Source organism: Physeter macrocephalus, unplaced genomic scaffold (assembly GCF_002837175.3).
Source record: "Physeter macrocephalus isolate SW-GA unplaced genomic scaffold, ASM283717v5 random_248, whole genome shotgun sequence".
NCBI lineage: Eukaryota > Metazoa > Chordata > Mammalia > Artiodactyla > Physeteridae > Physeter > Physeter macrocephalus.
In genome coordinates, this window is record NW_021145534.1 from 65780 (window position 1) to 81740 (window position 15961).

At 50.1% G+C, this 15961-nt stretch overlaps 1 protein-coding gene across 8 annotated transcripts in view; it reads left to right on the plus strand.

Annotated features, from left to right (window-relative positions):
• Positions 1–15898, plus strand: part of TEKT1 (tektin 1) — a 59015-nt gene extending 43117 nt beyond the window's left edge. For 4 of the 8 annotated variants that reach the window (XR_008616625.1, XR_008616626.1, XR_008616624.1 and 1 more), the window contains exons 6-10: positions 181–403; positions 5381–5577; positions 6014–6290; positions 7354–7541; positions 12846–15897. Coding sequence is in view for 2 of the 8 variants with exons in the window: in XM_007102829.4 (XP_007102891.1) it covers positions 181–403; positions 5381–5577; positions 6014–6227 (634 nt within the window). In the remaining 6 variants the exon portion in view is untranslated. The other 4 variants (XR_003678400.2, XR_008616627.1, XM_028484833.2 and 1 more) reach the window with 4 other exon arrangements.
• The last annotated feature ends 63 nt before the right edge of the window (positions 15899–15961 follow it).

Genomic DNA, 15961 nt, shown 5'->3' on the forward strand with positions numbered 1-15961 from the left:
GACAGTTATTGCCACTGACAGACCACCATTCGCTCTGCCTAGAGATGGGGAAACGTTCTAGGTGTTTCTGATGGTGGAGGGAGGCTTAACTTCCTGTGGGTTTCCAGTAGCTTGTCCTACCCCCATACCCACACACCCAGCCCAAACATGCTATGAATGAATGCATGGGTCCTGTTTCAGCTCTGTGAGTCTGGAAGACTGGTTGGACTTCTCCAACACCAACGTGGAGAAGGCTGAGAAGCAGAGGAACAACTCTCTGACGCTGAAGGCCCTCGTGGACCGAATCTTGTCCCAGACGGCCAACGACCTAAGCAGGCAATGTGACGTGGTGGGCACCGCATTCAAGAATGGGCTGAAGGAGACCAAGGACGCCAGGGACAAACTGGCTGCTCATCTGGCCAAGGTGAGCTCCCCGGGGGGACCATGGAAGAGCACCTTCAGAAGGTTTTACCCTGTAAACCTAGAAAGGCCGTCGGGGCTTGTGATCCTGTGTACCAAGGAGTAGAGGTCACTCAGCTCTCTCCATCTTAGCAGCAGCCTTTAGGCTTTGGGGGACTGGAGCGGGCCTTGGCCCTGCTCTGGGCCTCCTTTCGTACTCATTGCTGCAAAGAATAGGCTGTCTCCCCTCTCTGGGCCTTAGTTCGTCCTTCTGTGGAGCATAGAGATGCACCGTATGCTCTTATACGTTCTTTTTAAAAAAAAAAAAAAAAAGATTTATTTTTATTTATTGATTTTGGCTGCACCAGGTCTTAGTTGCGTCCGACGGGATCTTGCGGTGTGCAGGATCTTTTAGTCGCAGCACGCGGACTTAGTTGCGGCACGCGGATTCTTGATTGCAGCGTGCATGCGGGATCTAGTTCCCCGACCAGGGATCGAACCCGGGCCGCCTGCTTTGCGAGTGCAGAGTCTTACCCCCTGGACCACCAGGGAAGTCCCTTATACGTTCTTTAAGACTCTGAAGTTCCGTGAGTTCAGTGCAACCGATTTCTCCAAACCCAGATGCAGCTTTGGGATTCTGGCTTGTTGTCTGGTTATCCAGCCGTTTGCTGGTAACCGGCTCCCAGAGGAGAAAAAAAGCCCCTGATTTATAGAATTTGCAGATTCCTGTGGTGTAAATTCTTCCACCATGGTCAGTTTCAAGTTACCCATTTAACACAGGTCTGGCAGAATTCCTGAATGTTTAACAATTGGAGCCCAATAAGCCAGCTCTAGCCCATGTCCCTCCCCAGCGAGGACGGCTGGATCCTGAGCATATGGGACCATTCTGCAGGCTAAGCTCAGGGACACTGGGTAGAGTCCAGTGGAACAAGGGCTGAATTTGGACTGAGGATCTGTGGGCCCACATTCCAGCCCTGCGACAGACCAGCTGAGTGAATAAGCAGACGCCTCAAGCTCTCTGAGCCTTCCGCCTCACCTGTAACACTGGGACAGCTACAGCTACCTGATGTGGCCACTGCTGGCCCACTCCTTGCTTTTGACTGATGGTGAAGCAGCCATGGAGAGTGGAAGGGACCCCAGGTGGCAGGTGCATTACTGGCAGCCTGGGACTAGAGCCCAGGCCTGCTCAACTCCCAAAGCCTTGCCCTGCTGCTGCATTCCTCCCTTGCCTTCCGTGAACCCAGAGTCTAACTGTAAGGAAAGATTTATCTCTGTGATGAGCAGGGCAAACCAGAATGCCATCAAAAGTTATACTGCAATAGTCCGCAAAACGACAGGTAGAAGAGCCTTGTGGGTAAGCGTGTAGAGCCTGGAGCCAGACAGCCTAGGTTCGAAATGGGGCTTCAATACTTGCTGTGTGATCCTGGGGAGGCTACTTAATGTTCCGTGTTCTTTTATGAGATGGTCAGTCAAGGGCAGCCATAAGGAGACAGGGGGCTCAGGAAAAAACAGTTTATATTGTATTCACAGGTCCTAGAGACAGGAGGCAGGGCTCCCCACGCAGGGCCACGTGGAGAACACACTAGGGTGGTCAGGTGGCAGACGACAGGAGCAAGGGGAAGGTGGAGGCCACGGCCTTTATTGGGGTTTCCTCAGGATGGGCAAGGCAGGGCAACGGAAGAACTTTAGGCTCAGCTAGTGTGAATAACCTCTGTGGGCTCTGGGCTATGGAGTGGTCCTCAGTTGCCTGGCACCCAGCCCTGGGAGGACTCAGGCAGAGCAAGATGGCCTCCAGGGCTGAAAGGGCAGAGAGAGGAGGGAGGGCTCTGGGCTTGCAGATCCAAGGCCTGCTCAGGCTGGTCCTTCGCCGTCTCTAAGAATCGAAGAGCCCAGGGAGGGGTAGTTTCTCCCAGACAGAAAGGTTTTTTTATGCTGTCAGAACATCATAATGTATAGAAAATTTAAAACATTTATAATACACTTAAGCTGCCTGTTCCTGGGACTTCCCTGGCAGTCCAGTGGTTAAGACTCCACGCTTCCACTGCAGGGGGCACAGGTTCAATCCCTGGTCGGGGAACTAAGATCCCGCACGCACATGCCGTGCTGCGTGGCCAAAACAAAAAAAAAGCTCCCTGTTCCTTAGTTTGCTCATTGATAAAATACCTCCCAGAGTTGGTTAGGGTAAAATTAGACAACCCAAATAAACTATTTAGAACAATGCCTGGCACATACCGCATTTTATACACACACACACATATATATACATACATTTACACAGTTTATACATATAATCGATATAATAGATAATCAGTAAAAATTGGCTGTGCTGCAGCTAATAATAGGAACAACGACAACAATAATAGTAATAATGATAAACGTAGCCAAACACTAGTCAAGAGGCTTCCTGGTGGAGTAAGAACTTAGTCCAGGCCTTGAAAGATGGCTATGAGATAGGAAGGCAGCGGGGAGGAGGGTCCACCGTAAGAGAAGAGGCAAGAAGCTGGGCTTTGCTGAGGCCTGTGAGAAGCCCCGTCCTGCCGGAGGAGATCCTGCAGGAGCTGGGGCTGTGTGGCTGAGGCCTTGGCAGCAACATCTAAAATGAGCATCCAGGGACTTCCCCGGTGGTCCAGTGGGTGCGACCCCGCACTCCCAATGAGGAGGCCCGGGTTCGATCCCTGGTCAGGGAACTAGATCCCACATGCATGCTGCAACTAAGATCCTGCAACTATGAGCCCACATGCCACAACGAAGATCCCACGTGCCACAGCCAAAAACAAATAAACAAATTAATAAATGTTTTTTAAAAGTAAAATAAAATGAGCATCCAAAATGGTCTGGACAGGCTCGAATGATGGACCAAAACAAATCAGGTGAGATTCCCTGCCCCCACCTGGAGATACCAACCTAGGCTCTATGAGAAAAGGCTCCAGCTGGTTATCACCTGGCTAGAAGCCTCCGTGGTCATGAAGAGGCTCGGCAAACGGGGGCGACGGCCTCCAAATTAAAGGGTAGGGACGGGCTTCCCTGGTGGCACAGTGGTTAAGAATCCACCTGCCAATGCAGGGGACATGGGTTCGAGCCCTGGCCCGGGAAGATCCCACGTGCCGCGGAGCAACTAAGCCCGTGTGCCACTACTACTGAGCCCGCGAGCCACAACTACTGAGCCCGCGAGCCACAACTACTGAGCCCGTGTGCCACAACTACTGAAGCCCGCGCGCCTAGAGCCCGTGCTCTGCAACAAGAGAAGTCACGACAATGAGAAGTCCACGCACTGCAACGAAGAGTAGCCCCCGCTCGCCACAACTAGAGAAAGCCCGCGCACAGCAATGAAGACCCAACACAGCCAAAAATAAAAACAAATAAATAAATAAATTTATAAAGGGAAGAAAGAAACATTAAGAAAACCAGATGTAATGTGTGGACCTCATTCGAATTCTAATTTAAACATACCAACTCTTACCGAAAAGAAAAAGACACTGAGGGAAATTTGAACACTAGATTTTAGATAATAATAAAGAATCCTTCTTTCGTTTGTGTGTGATAAAAAATATTGTCGTTATGTTAAAAGAAAAAAAAAAGAGTCCTTATAACTTAGAAACACATACTCAAGTATTTAAGACTGAAATGATATAATATCTGGGAGTTCCTTTAAAATAAATAAGCTGATGGCAGGGGTGCATAGAGGGCATTATAGATGAAACAAGATAGGCCATGTATTGATCATTGCTTAAATTGATGATGGGTCCGTGAGGTTCATTACACTACCTACCTTCATGTATGTTTGGAAATTCCTATGATGAGAAGTTTAAAAAGAAAAAAAAACTTAAGGAAGAAATAAAATTTTAAACTAGTGAAATATTAATCTAAAAACCCGAGTAGCTTCAAAGGAATCTTTGCACAAAGCCACTATCAAAGAAACCAGCAAAACTTGGATTAAACTGCTCACCCTTTCTTCAGGCTTCTAGGGGGCAGAACTGGTACTGAAACAGAGCAGGACCCCACGGTCCTTGCCCCCCATGTCCTCAGCCTGCCATCTGTCTGTGGAAAAACTTCAGCCAAAGAATAAGTTTAATCAGAGAAGTGAGAAAATACAGAAACAAAGGAAAACAGTCAAAGGAGACCAAATAATAATAGTTTAGTCATTAAGCATAGTCAAGGACCTTTAGTTCCTCCTCAAGGGCTGTAGATAATATTCTGAGCTGTAGCCTGTGAGCTGTCTTATAGGTACTGAAACCCCCAGCAGATGGAAGAAGTTAACTACACGATGACCAGACTGTAGCCATGACATAAGCTGCCACAATTCTGAGAATTGGTCTCAAGGAAATGGGAACAAACCGACCCTGGAACTGAAGATTAATTGTACTCAAAACAATCAAGATGACGCTGGTCAGACCACCAGTGACCAATGCCGAGGTGACTGTCAGAGGTGACTGTGCTGTTTCTGCATGTAGCACCCTCCCTCCGTCTATAAAAGCTCTTGCCCACTGATTGTCCAGTTGTGCTGGGGAGTTGGCCTTTGGACAGGCGTCTGCCCTCCCCGCCCGCCCCCCTGGTTGCCGGCATTCAAAGTAAAGCAAACTTTCCTTTCCACCAGCCTGGCCTCTTTACTGGTTTTTGAGCGGCGAGCAGCGGACCCCACCTTCAGTTACAGTACCAGTGGGTGGATTGGTAAGGAAATAGGCAGCATTCCGCTCATGATACAAAGGTACTTTATACCAAGGTAAATGGGCAGGCTTCAGCCTTTGCTGAGGGAATCCACCTATTTGGGAAGGAGAAAAGGGGCAGCAATGGCCACTTGTGTCCATTCCATCTGTGAGGTTCTAAGGTTGGGAGTTACCTTGCCCATGAGCAATCACTGCTGTAGCGAAGAGGGATCCGACTCTTTCTGGGGTCCTGCTCGGGTAGATATCGGAGGTCCCCTCTTCCTAACCTCCTAAGAGCGTCTGCTGTTGAGTTTTGAGGAACACACCCTGGCCTCACCTCCTCTCATCCTTCTTGCAAGGTCATGGAAGAGATTGCCTCCCAGGAGAAAAATATCACAGTTCTTGAAAAAGCCATCCTTGACCAAGAAGGACCTGCCAAGGTGGCTCATACACGCCTGGAGACCAGGACACATCGGCCTAACGTGGAGCTGTGTCACGATGTTGCACAGTACAGGCTGATCAGGGAGGTCGACGAGATCACCCACAACGTCGCAAGGTAGGCACAGGGCTACCGGGGCTCCGTTTAAACCTGGACTTGTGAGCAGGGCTAGGCAGTGTCATCGTGGTGAGGCCGGGCGGGCGTAAAGACCTTTGCATCTTTCGTGTTTGAGGGGTTCTCTTCTAGAGGGCAGTCTCTCCCAACTCCCGCCAATTGCCACCATGCAGGGAATGCATGCCAATGTTTACATTTTTCTGAAGTCCAACTCCAGATGCTTAGGTAAAATCTACAGTTTTAACTGTTGGCAGTTCACGGCTTTGTCTGCCTTGTGAACCGGCCCAGGGCCACCACTTTGAAATCTCTGTCTCAAGGAGGAGAGAGGAGGAAGACACATCCATGTGGATCCTGCACTGAATAGATGAATACATTTCTCCCCCTGAAATAGTGATGTAGAGCCATAAATTATTCCCTGATGTTCTTCCCCTTCTCCTAGATTAAAGGAAACATTAGCCCAAGCTCACATAGAGCTGCGAGGCCTGAATCGCAGGCAGCTCGCCCTGCGGGAGGAGCTCCAAGTCAAAGAGAATACCATCTACATCGATGAAGTGCTGTGTATGCACATGAGGAAGTCCATCCCTCCAAGGGGTGGGGCTGACCACGGGGAGGGGGCCGGGGGCCTTCCTCCGGACACTGTCTGCTCCAAGTAGGGTTCTCATTAGCATTCCCATTAAACAGAGTCATAAAACCGTCGAACAGAACTCTCATTTCAGGTGGGCAGAACTTCCAGTCAGCCCACCAAAAAGTCTTGGCTGGGGTTCCAGGCCTGCTCGGGGCCTGAGATTTGGGTGCAAAGCTCTATTCTGCTACTGCTCGTGGTGCTGTGGTCGTTTAAGGGTTAAGTTCCATGAATTAGCACAGGCCATTCTTATCACAGGACTTCAGGCCTGGGGGAGGGGTCCAAGACATTTTAGTTCAGATTTATTCCAATTCAGAAGTTGGGCTGGATCCCCTGCTCAGACCATGCCCATCTTACTCATGAGAGGACCGGCGAACACTTCTTCTCCTGGCCCTCAAGATTCCTCTTCCCTAGAAAACAATGCGGGGGTTGCTGACTTAGGCCCCTGGCTGGTCCACGGGATGCACGTTCAGTTCATACGGAACTTAGATGAGAGAGGAGCACCCCTGGGTCAGGAGTGCCCCGTAAGCCTTCCCAACACCTGTGGGCGTCTCTCTGGGCCTCTTTCTCTCGGCTGAAATTGAGACAGGCTGGGACCTGAGCCCCCTCTAGTGGAGTGATTGCACCTGAGCAAACATCTCCCCGAGCAACAGAATACAAAGAAACTATAAGGGACTAAAAATAACTGCATGCACAGAAACGCCACAAACCAACTGCTATTTCTGAGGTGCCGGGAACAAAAACAGGGTACTGAGCCTGATCCCTGCCCGGGGCACCACCGAGGGGGCTGGGCAGACCACCTAAGCCACCCGTCTGTCCCAACCCACTGACCCACCCCCGTTGTTACCCATTTAAGGAACCAGCTGGAGCCCCCTCGGGGAGCGGGCAAAGGCCCCTGTGACTTGCTTTCACTCCCTCGTGCTGCATGCAGCACTAGTCCCAGTAAAGCCTCGCCTGAATATCTTATCTGGCTTCTTATTGATTTCTGTTGATTCGAGAGTCCAAGAACCTGTGTCGGTAACAAAATGAAGAGGGGGGCTAGGACCCAAGGGCCCTCCAGCTCTTAGGAAGTTAGGGGTTGGGGAGCGGGTGAGCCAGCTTGCTGTTTTCTGGGGTCATGGTTACTGACTCGGGTCCCTGGACCCTTTAATCCATAGAAATTGATAAAAGGCCAGACGAGAAATTCAGGCGAGGCTTTATCGGGCCTCATGCTGCAGCACAAGGGAGCGAAAACAAGCCACAGGTGCCCTTGCTTGAGGAGGGGCTGGCATTCAGATCCATTCAGACCTTAGTCTCGGGATTGCCAGCCTGGGAAAGAGGAAGGCGACGTTCCTGGGCTCGGTAGGTAAGCTTTTCCAGCAGGCCGTCCTGTCTGCACCACCGCGTGAAAAGGATTTCTGGCTTTTGTTTTCTTTGCTGAATGTAAACTGCATTTGGCGTCGGTTTTCTGACCAGTTAGTAATCATTCGTAGTGGTTTTTTTAATACTCAAGTGACAGTAAAAGAAAAGGAAAAAAAATTCCTCCCGTTCTCGCCACAGATTCAAGTCAGTGGCTAAGAGTTTGGGTTCTGGAGTCACACATAGCTCAGTTCAAGTTCTCCAGTCACACCCGCCTCCTAGGGCGCCTGTGGGTGAGATAACCCATGAGAAGCGCGTCACAGCTTCACACGGAGCCCGTCCCGGGGGTGGGGGGCAGCAGGCAGAGAAGGGACAGAGTCCAGACAGTCTAGGGGTTCTGGGGCTTGGGGACCCCTTGGATACGCAGGGCGAGGGAGGGAGAGGGGCCAAGGACGGCTCCCCAGTTTCTGGCTTGGGTATCAGGGTGAATCGGGGCGCCTTTTGCTGAGAGGGAACTTGGGAGGCAGAGGGCTGGGCAGTGAGGGTGGGGGTCGGCGAGTGAAGGTGACGAGCTCACACGTTGGGGGCAAGGACCCTGTGGTGGGGAGGAAGGTCCAGCTGCAGCCAGAGGGCTGGGAGACAACTGCAGACAGGCGGCGGTGGAAGCCAAGCAACGCGTGAGAGTTTGAAGAGCTCGGAGGAGGGGTCGGGGCCTGAGCCCCGGAAGACGCCAGTACTTCCCGGTTGAGTGAAGCACCGGACCAACAAGCAGGCCAAGAAAGAACCTCCGAGGGGCTGAAGGAAGCCAGGAAAGCGTGGCATCACAGATGCCACAGTAGGAGAACGTTTGGAGGTACTGGTGGTCAGCGGGTCAAACGCTCCACGCTCCAGCGTAGGCCGAGAAAGGAAAACATCCTCTAGATCTGGCAATCAGGCAATCGCCAATGACACTTTGCCAGAGGCAATTTCAATAGCGTATTGGAGGAAGAAGCCAAGAAGTGTAGATGCTGATTTTTGAAAGATGCTTATCTAACCTCAGGATGTCTTTGAAAAGAAAATTGGTAACCTCTGCGCTCTGCTGGTACACATTCTGCCCCAAGGACCAAGAAGCCCAGAGGTGGGAGCAGAAACAGGGAAACATTTCCTCTTTTATCACACATGAGCCGTCGTTCCACATCGTAAGACGCCATGTTAACTTCTTTCAACTTGGCCTGTGTCCTTGAAAAATCAGTGTGTCTTGGCAGTCGTAAACACTGAAGCTGTGAGTGCAGACGTTGAAAGTATCTAGTCCAACTCAATCATTGTACGTTTGGGAAAACTGAAGCCCAGAAAGGAAGTGGCAGAGTGCTAGACGCAGCCGTCCTGCAACATTCACACCTATTGTTGTGTTTACCTTTACACATGAATTATGTAATGAAGTTATCACAGAACCAGATGCTGGCTTGGTTTGAGCCTCGTTGAAGAATTGTGGCCCTGGCATGTTCTGGAAATCCTGGAAGAAGGCAATTTCTTTATGAACTATTTCCCATTGCATTCCTTAGGTCATAATTGGCACTTAAGTGGACGATCTCAATTAGGTACGAAGACTCTTTAATGGGGGGAATTAGCATTCCTCAAATTTGAGACAGTTAAAATTAAGGAAAGGATGGCTTTATGTTGACAGAGATGAACCTGTCAGTAGTAAGACAAAACAAAGAGCGCCTGTTTCTCAAGCTGGTACGCACCCTGTTCTCTCACCATCTCCTGATACCATAGGAAAATCCTTAGGATTTGAGCCCCTGAGGTCTATTCGTGGATAAGTGTCATCTGTGAGCAGCATAGAGTGAAACGCGCTGGGTCCCCGAGGGCTAAGTCTTTGGCAGGAGTCGATCACTCTAAGAAGCTGCTTACATTTCTCAGACCCTTCTGGGGACGTCTCAAAAGTTTAGCTACTGGGTGCTGAGTTCCAGGAAAAGAGAACGTGCGAATGGACAGAATGTCATGGGATCCCTGTGGTCTTTCAGCCCAACTCCCCGGTTTTATAGTTGAGGAAACAGAGGTTCACAGGGAACTGGGGGAAAGCAAGCTACTTGCCCAAGGTCCCTGTAAAGGTTCAGGCAAGGCTGAACCCCTGGCCCCAAACTCAGGGCTCTTCTCACTGTGGCCTGAACTAACTCCCCAGCTCCCCAAACCGTCTTCTCTGAGAACTGCATGCCAACATCCACAGGGAGGGCTCCACAACCATGTCCATATGATAGATACACCCTGCCCTCCCCAGCCAAACCGCTCAGCAACCCGTCAGGGCTGGTCAGAGTCGGCCTCCTGGGAATCGGGATTTTGAAACAGAAACGCATAGAGGCAGGAAATACCTAGAGGATCCAGAGAGGAGGGTCACTAACTGCTGTGGCCGCAACCCCAGAGCTCCCCCGGGTCCTCTCATGCAAAGAGGTGAACAACCAACTCTTTCCATGAGATGCCCCAATAGAGTCCCACTCTGGGCGTTAGCTCTCAGAAGTTTTTTGCTAAGCTTGCTCAGTTAAGAACCTTAACTAATATACCTTGAAGGAAAGCGTGAGTGGCCCTGCTGCGATCAGAGCATGCGGGCGACACACCTTCTGAATGTGCAGAGGCCTCTAAGTAGGCAACAGGGTGGCTTCTTGCCTGTATTCAAATTCCTGCACAAATTTCCCTTCTCAGAGGCTGCCCCGCTCAACTCAATTCAGCGGGAAGCACCGCATTTGCACCATCCAGCCCTGCTCCTCCCCACGCCGCACCCCGGTTGGCTGGGTCAGGAGCAAGCAGCTAACGGAAGGTGGGCCAGTGAGCCCCTCTCCTGAGGACTTTGGACTTAGGACCAGGAGATTTCAGTTCCATCCGGCTGCTCTCTTGAGTAGAGGAGATGTGTAGGCTTTGGAGGGTGGGTGACAGCTGCTGTCTATCATGTGGACGGCAAACAGCCAGTTTGCAACTGGAGCAAAAGTAGAAGCTGACGGACCAAGAGAAAGAGAGAAGAAAGAGCTCCCTGCAGCCCTCCTTCTCTGGGCTCCAGGCAGTTTCTGGGGCCCTCGGGTTCTGTGAGACACTCAAGCACCCTTACACTGCTCAGTGATGCCCAGTGGCTTTTCTGTGGCTGCCCCCCAGGAGAGCTGGAACTCACAGGCCATGCCACTCAGCTGGACAAGTGGGCGGAGAAGGCTGGGTAGTTAAGGGAGTTTCCCTTGAGTGGGATCTTGATGAAGGAACAGATGTTTGCTGGGCGGAAAGGTGGGGCAGGGTGGATCCCAGGCAGTGGACGGCACACACAAACGCAGGGGGCCTCAGAGCTGAATATATTTCCCGAGGAACTGTGTGTAGGTCTCTATAAAGGACGCTACAATCGCAGAACCAAAAGGACTTATTATATAGCCTTGCAAGACAGGTATACCGTTGGTAATGCCAACAATTATGACAACTGTTAGCGTGTTGAGTGCTTATGAAGAGTTACCTATGCAAACTGTTACTATCCTCATTTTATAGGTGGGGAAACTGAGGCTCGGAGGGGGTCACGCAGAATTCAGACCCAAGCAGGCTAACTCTAGCACACGCGCTCCCGAAACCATTAGGCCCCATCACTTAGTAGCAAGGAGAGATTTTCTAGATGGAAAAACCTGGGCACAGAGTTAAGAACTTGTCCAGAGTGATTCAGTCCCAGATTTAGAGACTGAGCTTAAGCTTCCCAAATCAGACCTGAGAGATTAATACCTTGATTGGTCTTGGGAAGTCTGTTTCCTGTGAGGACCTAAACTCTACTCTTTGCCTCTACGTTTGGAAGGGGGTTGGTGACCTCAGGTCCAAGGTGAATAATGCCCCAAATGGTCTTCCGTGTTGAGGAACCACAGCCAGGGACTCAGTTTCCCAAATATGGAAGAGTTAGGGAAATCGTGAAATCCATCACTGCCTTCTAGCTCTCCTAACCACCTGTATCTGACTCCACTTGTTGAACCTGATTTGGACCTTGGGGGCCACATCCTGTCAGTAAAGGGCTGGGGCCCCCGTACAGCCCCTGGACTGTTCGTGCTCCAGGATGATCAGCTACACACAGCGCCCCGAGGTGGAGCACACAGGCTGCCTAAGCCAACAGCCGTGTCCAGACCCCAGCCTCTCCCTCACTCTGCTCCCTCACCGAGGACCCATGAACGACGTTTCCAGCCTCCTTTGCAGCTGGCGGGGGTGGCTGTGTGACTCAGTTCTGGCCACAGAGGCAAAAAGCAGAAATCGGCCGGGGGCTTCCAGCAAGAACTTCCACCACGGGGGCTGTCCCTTCCTCCCCTCCTTCCTGCCAGGGCAACGGCTGAGGTGTTTCACACAGCCCCTGGATACCACGGGGAAAGACCAAGAAGGGCACATAGATAACTAGTCCCAACGCTGGGGAGCCCCAAAGCAAAAGCAGCAGCCAGTTAACGCTAAACTAGTGAGAAAAATAAGCCCTCATTTGTTCAAGCCATTGCTGGATGCACTGACACTTAGACCAGAATGTAGCCTGACCGATAACCCCATCTCAGAGCTAGAGTGTGGACCCAGAGACCTATCAGCTAGTGCAGGGTTTTCGTTTCTGTTTCTGTCTCTCTCTCTCTCTCTCTCTCTCTGTCTCTCTCAACTGTTAGCCCCAGAAAACAGTGCCCCTTGTCTATACCAGCAGGGTGGGTTGAGGAAAGATCTGCTCCCTCCCCTTCTGTAGTGGAAGAGAGGCAGGAGACAGGCACTTGTTATTATTAGCCTGTCATATATCAATAAAAGGGCTATAGATAACCCCTGTGTTGTGTGTGGGCCCCTATGGTGTTTACTTCATAGCAGGCTGGGATCCATTCGCTCAAAAGCCCCCCCTCCGGGGGCCAAACTCAAATTTGTACACATCCAGTTGCTTTAAATATAGCCCTAATAAGCATATTTGCAGCCCCTTAGCACCTGCCTGCTTTACACACCCTGCAAAACTTCACCCAACATCTGCTGGCCATAGGTAAGACAAACCCCAGAGCTATAAAAGACCCCAAGCCACTGCTGCCCTTTGGAGTTGTCTGACCCAGAGACCTACCTAGACACATAAACCCCCTCTTGGGGTCCCTTCTCCCCCGGGAGGTCCCTTGCCCTCTTCCCTTTCAGGGGGTGGCCCAGCACTGCTACCCCTAGAACGTCTCCCGCTACGGGGGACTTCCCTTGACCGCAGTCCTGTCCCAGAGCCTCGCTCATACAGCTCAGTGTGCGCCACTACCATCTAGTGGTCATGAGTGTTTTGTTTTGTTTGGTTTTGCTTGATCAGTCCCAAATCTTTTAACTTACCGCCACTTCTCACTAGGACTGCACACGATGAGGGGCGGCGAGGAATAATTCCCCAGTAGAAAATCTGGATGCTATTGGGAAGGAGTGGAGAGAGGAAGCTCTCGAGAACTTGACCGACCCACTACAGGAAGTAACGTCAGAGATATGTGAGGGGGCTTCCCTGGTGGCGCAGTGGTTGAGAGTCCGCCTGCCGATGCAGGGGACGCGGGTTCGTGCCCCGGTCCGGGAGGATCCCACACGCCGCGGAGCGGCTGGGCCCGTGAGCCATGGCCGCCGAGCCTGCGCTCCGCAACGGGAGGGGCCGCAACAGTGAGAGGCCCGCGTACCGCAAAAAAAAAAAAAAAAAAAAAAAAAAAAGATATATGAGGCTCTCAGCACCAGGAGAAGACCGGTACCCAGAGGCAACTGGAACGCTTGTGACTGAGATTAAAGCAGTGAATAAAGAACTAGATGCTGCCAGGAAAGGGGCGACGGAGGTGCTTCCTGATTCAGGCTTTCTCGCTTTAGAAATATTCAGAAAAGAAACTGACCAAGTGATGACCTCTTACTGGAGCTGAACTTCCCCAGTTCTAAGTCTGGCTCTAAGACATACTCTTCCTCTACTGGCAAGGGGCACACATGTGGCCTAAGCTCAGCCAGTGAGATAACTGACCTCACGCCTGTTCATCTGCGTGAGTGACAAGTGGGCGGAGAATCCTGGTTCTCTTATCCTTGATAGAATCCTGGTTCTATCAGGAGACACATCCCTGGTCCCCACTTCAAGCCGCGTAGGATGTTTGCTGCCCTCCAGGGACTCCTAGAGGTATGTGCCTCAGTCAGTGTTACTAGTTGTAAGCAGTAGACATACTTCTGCCTGAATTAAATAGAAAAGAAATTTATGAAAGGTCTGTGGGCACAGAAAGTGGATGGGTGACGTGGGGAGCTGTTCAAGAACTGCCTCAGAGGCTATGCATCCAGATCTAATGCTCAAAATCATGGGGCAGAAATGTCTGGTGAAGGCACCACTGTTTCCATCTCATCTGGGCTTGTATATATACAAGCCCCAGCTTGTATCCCTGACACTGAACATTAGAAGCTGTGCTGCCATCATTTTGAGGCTAGAAGGTGACGGTGTACTGCTATCCCTACCAGGTAAAAACAAAAGACTTCTGGATTCTCTGCTTATTGGGGTAGAGAATAGAGCATTTGCCAGTCTGTGTTCATGTTCCTCAATAAAGAAATAGCTGGAATAGCAGCTGCAATTTGACTTAACTCTTGTTACTACACCTACTGTAATTTCCCAAGACCCATCTGTCTTCTGCATTATACAAACCACTAAATTAAGTTGAAATAGGAATCAGTACCCCTCCATTTTTCAAGTCTTTAATGGTAGCATTCATCTTTGCAATTCTTCCAGTATTGATTTGAGTATTCTGCTTATACAGGGAGCATTGAAGAGGGAGGCTTCCACTGGCTCTTACCACAATGAAGGCTCTTACTCTATGAATCTGAGAAATAATGTAAAGACTCTGGTAGTTGCGGAGTATATTATTCCAACTGTGTACTCAGAAAGTGTGGAAATAGCTACAGAATGAGTGAAGAATTCCACCAGCTCTATCTTGGTCAAATTTCCCTTTAACTGTCATAAGTCCTCATTTTAACAGGTGGACCACAGCAATAACGATTTAGGTATTATTAGCTCAAAGCCAGCATCTAATAATCCCTGAAAGATAAAGGAATTTGTCTTTCCCGAGTGTACAATTACCTTAGCAAATGGCATACTCCCATTCTAACACTGCCTCCGCTGTCTTTTGAGGCTGTTCCTGACTTGCTCAAAAACCCTTTTTGGTGATATCTGCAGCTATAATCACCGGGGCTGATTTTCATACTTTTTTTAATACCAATATTCTGATCACATCACAGAGTCACCTTGCAAGGAAAAGCCAATTCTTCCACCCCTACCACACTTCACTGCCTCCAAATTTATGATCAGAGTCAAATCTCAGCATGTCCCAGGGTCCAATTATAAAGTCACGTGCACATGTGCATATGCACACACACGGCAGGTCTGAGCCAGAGATGATGAGCAGGAAAGTCAGCTTGAGGGGACTGGAGAAAAGCTGACTGCTGGGCCCATATCCTTCCTTGCCTCTTTTTGTAGGAGCAGCCAGGGCTGCTGGAGGACAACCAACCTCTGGCTGTTCCCAGGCTCCTCACCACCCTCCCCCAGCAGAGAAGAGATACCCAGTGAATGCTTGGTAAATGCACCTATGAGGGTATTAGTAGAAGCAGCAATTCTCAATTCTCAAACCTGGCTACACATTAGAATCACCTGAGGAGCTTTAAAAACTATCCTGATAACTGAGGCTCACTTCCAGAGATACTGACTCCATTGGTGTGGGACTGGAGAGGGGGAGGGATTAGCACATTGGTATTTTTTTTTAAGTCCCTGGAAACGATTCCAGTTGCAGAAATCACTGAACTAGCGGGCTAGATGAGGCAGTGGTTCTCAACCTTGGCTGCACGCTGAAAATACCTGGAAAGCTTTTTAAAAAACTGATGAGGGGCTTCCCCGGTAGCGCAGTGGTTAAGAACCCGCTTGCCAATGAAGGGGGCACGGGTTCGAGCCCTGGTCCGGGAAGATCCCACATGCCACGGAGCAACTAAGCCCACACACCACAACTACTGAGCCTGCACTCTACAGTCCGTGAGCCACAACTACTGAAGCCTGTGCACCTAGAGCCCGTGCTCCACAACAAGAGAAGCCACCGCAATGAGAAGCCCATGCACCGCAACCAAGAGTAGCCCCAGCTCACCGCAACTAGAGAAAGCCCACGCACAGCAACAAAGACCCCAGCTAACCAAAAATAAATAATTCATTAATTTTTAAAAACTGACGAATCTCCAACCTAAAGAGTTTGATTTAATTTTTTAATTGGTCTGCCTGAGTATTAGGAGCTTTTAAAGCTTACAGGTGATTCTAATGTTCAGCACCATTAGGATAAAGTTGAGAACTTTTAAGAGAATGGAATCATCAATATAGTCATTGTTCTGTAATAACTTTAAATGGAGTATAACCTATAAAAATATTGAATCACTATGTTGTACACCTGAAACTAGTATAATATTGGAAATCATCTATACTTTAATTAA